Below are 11,398 nucleotides of genomic sequence, written 5' to 3' on the forward strand. Positions count from 1 at the left end.
CAATGTCCCATGTTAAAAAATCCGACTACAAATACATATGCTGTTACACACTAAGTAATTACTTTGTTTTGATTGTTAAAATGTTTGTCACTTGGATTTATATTTTGAAGGCTATTTCAGATGTCTTTCTGTTAATATTGAGGCTCCATGTCCTGATTACATAGGACAGCTGTGTGCTTGTGTCACATGACTATCCCCTTGTGCCAATGAATCACAACAGCCGTGACTCTGTAAACACCTTTTGAAGAGCGACATTGTAAAAGATGATACGGGCGGCGGCGTTGTACCTGCTGTGTCGCGCCGTCGTGGGTTTTTCCATCTGCGGCCCAATCAGAGACGAATTACCGAGTGGCTCCCACTCCCGACGAGGCCCTTTCGCTGTAAATATTTCAAATGGCTGCGAGCGGCCTGACATGACGGCCACAGTAACGATGTTTGTCAGGAGGACGACACGGACGCATCAGTACCCATCTGCCCCAGTAAATAGAGGCGGCTGACTCATCCCGAGTAGGGCGGGGGGAAAAAAGAAGACTTTTCATCAAGCAGCCTCGATTTGTGGTTCCACCGCCTCGGAGCAGTGCAATCATGGGGGTCAAAGTCAATCAATCAGACTATATATCGCAGTCTCTCTCGCGTTATTGCTTAGGTTATAGTGTTGGACGTTATTATTCTTCATGCATGTTTTAAGTCAGCCTGGCCATACTTTTAGCACCACACCAACCATTCACTTTTGGGTTTTCTGGCCAATCCGAATGCATAATGAGGGTAACCAGAACAGGGGTGTCCAAACTTTTTCAACCGGTGACTGCTTACAAAAAGGGAAGGCCACTTTGACACATTGTGTGCATTTAAAGGTATGTTAACTAATCCAATATTAGTGTAGCATGGAATAACTTGTGTCATTAAGAATGAATGCTTTTTTCACAAAATGAAAATGGCCCCCAGGGCACACTGTGGACACCCCTTGAAGGAGATGTGTGTTAAAGGGCTGAGTTTCAATGGTCCACCTGATATGTAATGATTACCTCCGGGCTTTGGCTCTGAGAGGCAGCAGCAGGCTTCGCTTCTGAAACATATTCATACTAGCACTGGACCACCTCTTGTTTGCACTTTCCTCCCGAAATATCGAAAGCCGACCGTGCAGCCTTGCAGGACCACAAATAAAAAAATAAAAAAAATTTCTTCCTGGAAAGCTGCTTGACTTTGACACGTCATTCTGCGAGACTAAAAAACGGGTTCCAACTAATCCGGCAAACTTCTACACGTCTTTGCGTCGCTCGTCTTTTTGTTCCTTTGACGTGCTCTGCTGTCCTCTCAGGCGTCAAGGTGAAACACAGCCCGCAAACACACACACACACACACACACACACACACACACACACACACACGCACACACACTGGAGCAGCGAATGAGAGAGACAGCGCAAACACAAAATAGACGTCATTGCCATGGAAACTAGCCCTTTGCACAAGTGAAAAATATGCTTGAAGTTTCTCTTTCAGAGCTCCCACATTTTGCTTCTCTTCAAGGCCTCAGGGGGTTGGGGGGATTTGTGTTGGAAATGTTTGATGGCTCTGAATGAATCAGCCTTTTTTAACTAAGCTGTTGTGCTTGACCAATGTGTATTTGGGGCTGAGCTGACTTTAAAGGGCCCAGGTGGGATTTTGACCATTCCTTCTCCCTGTGGGATCCCCACCCACCCACTCTTTCGCCTCATCAAGTAAAACATAGTAGCCATGCAGTCATGATTTTATGCTTCTTCTTTTGATCATATGTTGCCATGACGTGAACAACCCCCCTCCCCGGCCCTCCTCCATATCCTTAAAAATTATGCTCTACTCTGTGCCTTTTGCAACTGCTAAAATAAACCTGTTCTGTCATGTTGTGTTCTAACCTAAAACCCTTCTTTGTTTGATATCCATTAACCTGTCATTTTCACATCAATGATAACGAGTAAAGTGGCTCGTTAAGAAATGTAGCAACTATTCACTGGTAGTAGTTAATGGGGATGCAGAATGTCATTGACCTGTGTATGTGTGTGCTTTTGGGAGGGAAGGGGGGTGTTTACAGTCCGTACATTTCAACGAGCATTTATTTGATATCTTCTCAAGCAACAATATTATTAAAAATATGATTAGTCAGCTACTATATTAGAATAGACATAGTGTCTAATGAAATGAGTCAACACAAGCTACGTAGCTTATTCCTACATTTCCCAGTAGCTTGGCGGTAGCTTAGCTACTTTTTAAACAAGTAGCTTTTTCTGTAGCTTAGCTACTTTTAGACGCATGTAGCTTGTAGTTTACATCAAAGCTACAAGCTACAAAGAGAGAAAAAGGACTGTGAATACAGGCAAAAAAATACAATGACCTGGATGAATGAGAGCATCCATACATACGGAGGAAATACGTGATGATTGGTTAGTGTTCGTATGGTGATTCACAATTGACTAAGGTTTCATTATGAACTCGCCAAACAGAGGCAAGATAAGGCGAGTCATCGAAACCAGGAAGCAAAATCATAACAATCGGGCACTCATGTCACATGACGACGAGGGAGTCAGAGACCGAGGGACAAGTCCCAAAAAAAAGAAGAAATATACTTGAAAATGTCAGAGGAATTATGATGTTAGTATATATTTGATAGTATATATCTGTATCATGAATCAATTTAAGTGGACCCCGACTTAAACAAGTTGAAAAACTTATTCGGGTGTTACCATTTAGTGGTCAATTGTACAGAATATATACTTCACTGTGCAATCTACTAATAAAAGTTTCAATCAATCAATCAAAAACTCTCCTGCAAATTAAGATTTTTCCTTTAATAATGAAGATAACGTGAAGGAAACCCACAATAATACGTGTCCTTGGCCATATTTAGACAAATGTATCTGTTAGGCAAAAACAATGCCCAAAAGCTTAGTTTTTAATTATTTAAACCAAACCATAACATAAAAAACTAAACTGCTGTCTTCATTTAAGACGTCGTACACAAATTTAGGAACATGCATTTAAGTGAGTTGAGTTCATGAAAAGTTTTACTGCACATAACCATTACCAACTGTTCCCAAACAACACAAGTCATTGTTTTTGTAGATGCTGTTGTAGAGAAAATTAATAACATTATAGGGGTGGGCCAAAGAAAAAACAAACTAAATAAATAAATACAGTGGATTGTGGGAGGCCCTAGAGGTAGTTGTAGGGTGTTCCCAGCTAAATGACAGATACTTAATAGTAATGGACCCTTGTTGGTTCCATTTGTACACTCTCAGTTACATTAGCATTGATATTATACAGGTGGGCTCATAGATATTATTGTCGTTAAATGTAGCTTTGATGTAGCAAACTACTTTTGCCGTGCTTTGTAGCATAGGCGCCGATCTACATTTCTGCCAGTGTGTATGTATTTTTTTTTTTAAAAGACGTTCAGCGAAGTTAATATCCCATATGATTTGTGGCTTTATTATTTTGTAAAACGGACCAAACTCGCCACAAAATTACTACAACAAGATTGATTTTTCAAAAATTATTTTAAAGATTGAAAGTTGCCATCAATCCCACGTGGGTGCTCGGCATTGTCCGTGGGTGCTCGGGCCCCGAAGCACCCACGGTATCGGCGCCTATGGCTTGTAGTATAGCTTGCTACAATTCTCCAGGGATAGCTTCCCCAGTAGTTTAGCTACATTTAATCGAGAGTAACTTGTAGCTTAGCTTACTACATTTTCCAAGTAGATTGCCCATCACTGCCCATACACACACAAGTCCATATAATCGACTGCCACATTAATTGTTCAGTTTCTTACACAAGACTTTGTGTAACAAATTGTAGGTAAAAAAAAAAAAAAACACAACAAGAGCCCTATTTATATACAATAAACCAGAGTAAAAACACATATGCTTAAGGGCCCACCTTATGATTGACACTTTGGGTTGCACAGTATAGAGGATATTCGCTATGAATTATATGAATTTGGCCAGCGCCCCCCGCGACCCCAAAGGGAATAAGCGGTAGAAAATGGATGGATGGCCAAAGATCGAACTTTCTATACTATGTTGATGACAGAATCTAGCTGTGTCGCACAAATTTGACAGCGACAAGCGAGCGAAGAAGTCCTCAACGAAATGTAGCGTCCTCTAAACCTGTGATGTCATTAAGAAACATAAGCTTTTTACATTTGAAAATGTTGTACATTAGCACACAGAAATTGTTTTAAATGTCTAACTAATCATGCGCCACCCCTGGTCTGGAGTCTGGCTGTCAGACGTCAAGGCTCCCGCAGACCTAACACCACATCCTCAGTCAGTGGGGACTGTGTGGTTCCTGAGTTCAAAAAATCTTTTGGACAGTCCACCTTTTCCTCTAACGGAGCCACACTGTGAAAAACTCTTCCCTCTGAATTAAAACGGCAAACTGACTCAAACGTCTTCACCAGACGTCTGAAACTGTGGCTGAAATCAGAGCGAAGTCTTACACATTAATGTATTGTAAATTTGATTAATTGTATATTTTGTTACATTTTAACTTATATTCTGTATCATAGAAACGTACTGTGGGAAGGTGTTAAAAATTAGAATGTTTTTTATAACACTTAAGGCAATGCATCTGGTTATGTCCATATCAAATAAATAAATAAAAACAACAGCAGAATAAGTGCTTAATATATTTTAACAGAAGTGTAGACAGATCCGCGTTACACCAGGAAAGTAAGCAGTTATTAACAGTGAATCAACAAGTAGATTAATAATAGTTTTGACAAAAAATAATACAACCGGAAATGACACAATATGTCACCGCATACGTCAGCAGCCAAATCAGGAGCCTTTTGAACCTGTTTTGAAATAATTATCATTTATATGCCAAATTATACTTATGTACATTTATTTTGTTATTCGTAATATATTTGCATAATTAAAAATATAAGGTTTTGGAATAAGGCTCTAATATAACAAAACGTGGAAAAAGTGAAGCGCTGTGAATACTTTCCGAATGCACGGTATGTAAAAAAATCATTTTCACTTTAACAGCGCAGTAAATATGTACTGCTATACAAGCTGTACACTGCCTACTCTAAAGTATAGTTTACTTTCTGTAGCAGAGGAGGTACTTCAACAGGAGGCTTGTTCTATTTTTTTTATCGGCCCCCCTGCAATTTGTCCACTAATGTAACTGTCTTAAAATACAATTCATGTCAATCCAACACACTGCAGCGCACAGGCACACCGAGGCAGAATACAGTCACAATGCACACATTCAGCGACACACAGGAGCTGGTTCAAGCAGGTTTATTCACCTGTCCTTCTGACGAAAAGGACCCAGCTCTGTCAGGTTCCCCTTGATTGGCCAAGAGCCCGCTAGCAGCTAGTTTGTTAAGTGTTTGCATAGGAAAAATGTATCGTTTTGTAACACGACAAAAAATACGAGGTCCTAAGAAAGTTTAAGGTAACAAGGTACCTTTAACATTACTTTAATTAAAAACACAATTCTATACCAGGTATGTGAGTAGGGGGTCCCCGCTAGGTTTTTCCATCAGTTCAGGTGTCCTTTCCCTGTACAGTATTGTCTCTTGAGAAGATTTAAAATGGTTGCTGCAATGTGAGGGCTGTACTCACTTGTGTGAGAAACTTTTCGATGAAGCTAATTAAAGACGAGCCACTGAAGCCAAAGGGGAGGGGGGACTCAGCCCCCTTTTCTCTCAATCAGTCATTCTTCTCAAAACATGAGTGGAGGTAAAGAAGGGAGGGGGGAGGTTGGATGTTGATCACTATCCAAGAACAATCTTACACAGCTTTCTTTTTGTAATTTTTTTTCATGCAAAAATCATGCGGCCAATTTGTTGATGTAAGTGACCTGAATCTCGTGGTTTGCTATCTTCTTTACCCAATCACAGCAGAGACATCAAAGTGTGCATAGTCTAGCATTAGATGTTAGCTGTTTCAGTGCAATGTGTAGTCTGCTGTTAACTTGTACTATACTGACATAGCATGTAGGCTAGAGAATGTTCTAACATCTTGTAGCTTAGCTCAGATTGACAGATCAGCATAGACCTCATGAGATAGTTTAAACTAAATGATAAAACTAACCTCATGTCAAGTTATCATTGGTGCTTCTCTGATCATGTGACCTGACCCCTTTCCCTCCGCTCTCTCTTTCTTGTCCTAGGAGGTGAAATAGTGTTGCCCATTATTACGGTGGACTCGCTAGACCCACCATCCATCGCCACCCTCTACCCAGTAATGCCCCCACCTCCCACCACTTACCGCCCCTTCCTCACCTTACTCGAAACCACCAAAGAGTCCCCCCCCTTGCCCAACATCCGCCACCCCTGTCCCTTGGACCAGGAAGACTGCGAGGAAAACATCGAGGTGTCGACGTATGGCTCGGGAGAGATGACCGAGTCCGACGACGAGGACTATTATAAAAACTCCCGCCTGGTCACAGATAGGACCGTTTTGCCCCCTCCCCCGGCCGTCGAGGGCCAAAGCCCCCGAGACGGCCATTTCCCACACCTCCCTTACGACCACCGTCCGCCCATCTCCTCCACCCCCACAGCCAACCCCGACCAGCTCAGCCCTCGCGTCAAGGGTGCGGCCGGCGGCAGCAGCGGTAGCAACAACATCCCGGCGGGGAAAATGAACACTCGGGATCAAGTGCTGCTGCCGCCGTCCAACCCCTCGTTAGACCCCGGTCACCGCAGAGTCCCCGGAATAACCTACCCTCCTAATTTCCCCCACGTTCCCACTCCAGACCCCACGTCTCCCGAGAGAGGCCTGCCGGGCGCCGTGGAGGTGCAGCAGTCGAGCAGCACCACGGGGATGGTGGTGGGGATCGTAGCGGCCGCCGCCCTCTGTATCCTCATCCTGCTCTACGCCATGTACAAGTACCGCAACCGCGACGAAGGCTCCTACCAGGTGGACCAAAGCCGTAACTACATCAGCAACTCGGCCACACAGAGCAACGGGACTCTGGTGAAGGAGAAGCCGCCGAGCGCCGCCAAGACGGCCCCCAAGAACAAGAAGAACAAAGACAAGGAGTACTACGTCTGAGGGGGGTGTGCCGCCACGACGCACGAAGGCAGGCCGCATTTAAGAGAGAGAGAGAGCGAAAGGGAAGGAGGCGGGGAAACGGCGGACATTTGTACAGCCGATCCTGAGCTCACAGAGGCAGGCGGACTTGTTTAGACCTCATCAAGCAAATCGTGACCTGCTGATCGGGTTGTTTGATATCTCCAGTACTGTACACAAGCACCCTCAGTATTTGCGCCATCCATCAGAAACCACCAACCAGTATCCAACGCTGCCATCTTATAGAGGCGCCATCGTCACTTGTCCCTTTCTCTCTCTCCGGCTCTGTCTCGCTTGCTCGCTCGCCACGTCTGCGGTGTTCAGCAACTGATGAACTCTGCCGTGTTTCCAGCATGTAGTATTCATCGACAACAAAGACACAAACTTTCTTTTTTTTCCGTGGGATTCCAAGACACTTAAAAAAATAAAAAAATAAAAAAAAAACAACGTAGCAATTTACAGTATGTGAGATACCACCACCGACCGCTCCAGTCTAGCAGATTCTGACTCGTACCTTCAGGTGTCGAGCCCAAATCCTCCTCAGCCGTCTGTGTCATGTTGTTTCTGGTGCTCAGAAGTGCAGAGAAACTTTCCTGCAGCTACATTTAACCAGAAAAAACTCCCACCAACAAGATGATCTCTGTTCTTTATGACCAGACATATATGTATAAACAACGCAGAAACCTACGTTGTCGGGAAATGGAGAGTTCGCCAACGCAGTGTAGCTAAGACTGACTTTTTTCCACAACAGAACCGTTGGAATAAGTGTTGCTGCAGGGCTCAGAGATGAGAGACTTTTAACGGGAGTTCTTCTAGCAGGAGCTCCACTGGAAGGGCCTCCCTGGAGCCCGGCTGCAGGACCTGTGGCAGCCACACACACACAGACGGATACAGTATATACACAGGAAGACGGAAAGAGCGCTAATGGTCCAATTTTCTCGGCTCTATTAAAAGAAAACAAACTGTACTATGATAAGAAAAAAAATGCCGAAAAAGTTTGTGAAATGTCTAAATATTTGCCATCACAACGAGAAATGTGTCCCCAAAACACCACAGCCCAGTCAGTTTGTTGTCGTTTGTTTTTATTTTGGTAAATTGGATGTTATATTCATCTTTTCAATATGTTTACTTTTCCTATGTCCCTTCATCCATCCTACTATTTTTTATTCCTGCTTTTATAACAAGGGTGTCCAGACTTTTTCCAGCAAAGGCCGCGTAAAAAAAAAAAGTTGAATACTTGATACATGTTGTGAATTAAAGAATCTAAAAGCAATCCAATATAGGTCAACATATAGTAAACTGAACAAAACAGCTCCATCTCAGCTTTGGGTTATAGGTAATAAATCAAATATTTTTTATATTTATTTAATTAGTAATAATTTGCTGAGGACCAATAAAAATCGAGCTGCGTGTTTTTGGACTTTGGACACCCTTGTTTTATTCTATGTGTATGGTGACAGAGGTGCTGACACCATCACTGCTGCCACACGTATGTGTTTTTTGTTCCTCATTTTACACCACCTTTGCATACACCTCCCAATATCCCCCTGTTCTTTCTAAATGTTATTGTAAAGTGTTCCAGTGAGATGACTCTAAATATGTGTACATTAACAGAGGGAATACACTTGGTTATATACTTCTTACTCCTTGCGTTTGTTGTCTCTTCTATCATCCTCTATGGGTATACTACTGTCAGCAGGATTCAATCTTTTTTCCACCGAAGGCCATGTATAGAAAAATAATAATTGCATTAATAATTATTCATATTCTTCATATCTATATTTATTAACATAAATTCTTAAATATGTTATTAGTGATTTACCAAATATTATCCCCCCCAAAAATACCTGCTCATGAGTGCCCCTGCTGGAAAATTAGAAACACATGCCACAAGTCCATCAAAGAGCACACATACTCAAAACATATTAAATACATTTTATTTTATCTCCCCCCAAAAAAGAATATATATAAATAATGATAAATGGGTTGTACTTGTATAGCGCTTTTCTACCTTCAAGGTACTCAAAGCGCTTTGACACTACTTCCACATTTACCCATTCACACACACATTCACACACTGATGGAGGGAGCTGCCATGCAAGGCGCTAACCAGCACCCATCAGGAGCAAGGGTGAAGTGTCTTGCTCAGGACACAACGGACATGACGAGGTTGGTACTAGGTGGGGATTGAACCAGGGACCCTCGGGTTGCGCACGGCCACTCTCCCACTATATATACACACACACACACATATATATATATATATATATATATATATATATATATATATATATATATATATATATATATATATATATATATATATATATATATATATATGTGTGTGTGTGTGTGTGTGTGTGTATATATATATATATATGTGTGTGTATATATATATATATATATATGTGTGTGTGTGTGTGTGTATATATATATATATATATATATACAGGTATATGTATATATATATATATATAAATATGTGTGTGTGTATATATATATATATATATACAGGTATATGTATATATATATATATATATATAAATATGTGTGTGTATATATATATATATATATATACACACACACACATATATATACACATTTGCATATATAGTTCATACACATGTGTATATATATATATATTTATATATATATATTTATATATACAGGTATATATAATTTCATGTTTTTTTAAAAAGCCTATAAAGTAAGATGCACCGCTCGTATTCCATTTTGCCGGTATCCATTTTCGGAGATTTTAACCAGATCATTTTTGGCTTCTTGTTCTTTGTAGTCTTCAAATGCGGTCCATGTTTACTTATATTTATTCTGTTTATAGATGCTTCAACATTCTAGAAAAAGCCGGTTTCAAAGTGTGACTTGATGCCAGGTCTGCCCTAAATTGGATCCAGAAGCAACATTTTATTTTCAGGGCCCCACTACTATTTTTTAGACTTTTTTTTCTTTATCTGTGTGAAACACATTTTATACTTTTTTAATCAAAATGAAACCTAATTTTATGCAAGTTTTATACAAAAATTAATTCATAGGAAATGTATTGTTCAATAATTAAGTATAATAACGAATTTAACAAATTAATTTAACAGATCCTACTGGGATATAAACCCAGTTCTTCTGCTTGCAAGCCCATCACTATCACACCTAGCAGGGCTGCCCCCAGGTGGGGCCCTAAGCAAAAAATAATTTGGAGTCCCCGCTTCCTCCTTAAAAAAAATCACACTTTTTTTTATTCATGTCAAAAGATTTTTATGTATTTGTAAACAAGCTTGAATTTGATGCATGGTTTGTACTAAAACTAATTTATAGGAAATACATTGTATAAATATTTATTTTCGTGCAAAATAACAATTTTAGCATCATTATTATACGTACACGTACAAACCTTTTCAAATCATCTCTAACTGTGATTAAAACCAGTTCCTCTGCCTTACAAACTAGGACTAATGCTATGCGCCAAGGGAGCCTGTGTGACTGTGTGGGGAAATTTGCCATCACATTTCTGCCAGGGATGGAGCAGGAAGCGGCTAGGAATAGGTTGCGGTAAAATTTCATATAAAGTGCCCTGACATTCATCAATTGACAGTTTACATGCGCATAGTCACACAAAAACAGCCCCACTTCTCCCCCCACACAGATCGGGGACTCCTTCGCATTGCGCGGGATCTGCATGTAGGGAGGGCGACCCTGCTTTACGCCTATTTGTGTATCAAAGAGACATATTTTAAAACAGAAACAGCTTTTATTCTACAACATTCTCCATGTCTTAGTAATTACTCATGATGTGTTCCTTATGCCTGTATTCAATATGTACTTCTCCAGTTAACCTTTTTAAGTTAATAGGGTTTATAGCCGAGTGTGATGCGACTGGGATGAAAATCAGCACTTCCAAGTCCGAGTCCATGGTTCTCGCCCGGAAAAAGGTGGAGTGCCATCTCCAGGTTGGGGAGGAGATCTTGCCCCAAGTGGAGGAGTTCAAGTACCTCAAAGTCTTGTTCATGAGTGAGGGAAGAGTGGATCGTGAGGTCGACAGGCAGATTGATGCGGACCCTGTAACGATCCGTCGTGGTGAAGACAAAGCTGAGCCGGAAGGAAAAGCTCTCAATTTCCGGCTCGATCTACGTCCCTATCCTCACCCATGGTCATGAGCTTTGGGTTATGACCGAAAGGAAAAGATCACAGGTACAAGTGGCTGAAATGAGTTTCCACCGTCAGGTGGCGGGGCTCTCTCTTAGAGATAGGGTGAGAAACTCTTTTATTCGGGAGGAGCTCAAAGTAAAGCCGCTGCTCCTCCACATCGAGAGGAGCCAGATGA

General features: G+C 41.3%; 1 protein-coding gene across 9 annotated transcripts in view; it reads left to right on the plus strand.

The window, feature by feature from the left end:
• LOC133606397 (neurexin-2-like) overlaps positions 1–8,708 on the plus strand; it is an 873,942-nt gene extending 865,234 nt beyond the window's left edge. For 8 of the 9 annotated variants that reach the window (XM_061960334.2, XM_061960329.2, XM_061960331.2 and 5 more), the window contains one exon: positions 6,164–8,708. In XM_061960334.2, coding sequence (XP_061816318.1) covers positions 6,164–7,047 — 884 coding nt within the window. In that variant the 3' untranslated portion in view covers positions 7,048–8,708. The remainder of the gene's footprint in view (positions 1–6,163) is intronic. The other variant, XM_061960335.2, reaches the window with a different exon arrangement.
• The last annotated feature ends 2,690 nt before the right edge of the window (positions 8,709–11,398 follow it).

The sequence above is a fragment of the Nerophis lumbriciformis genome, linkage group LG05 (genome assembly GCF_033978685.3).
Source record: "Nerophis lumbriciformis linkage group LG05, RoL_Nlum_v2.1, whole genome shotgun sequence".
In the NCBI taxonomy this organism is placed as follows: Eukaryota; Metazoa; Chordata; class Actinopteri; order Syngnathiformes; family Syngnathidae; genus Nerophis; species Nerophis lumbriciformis.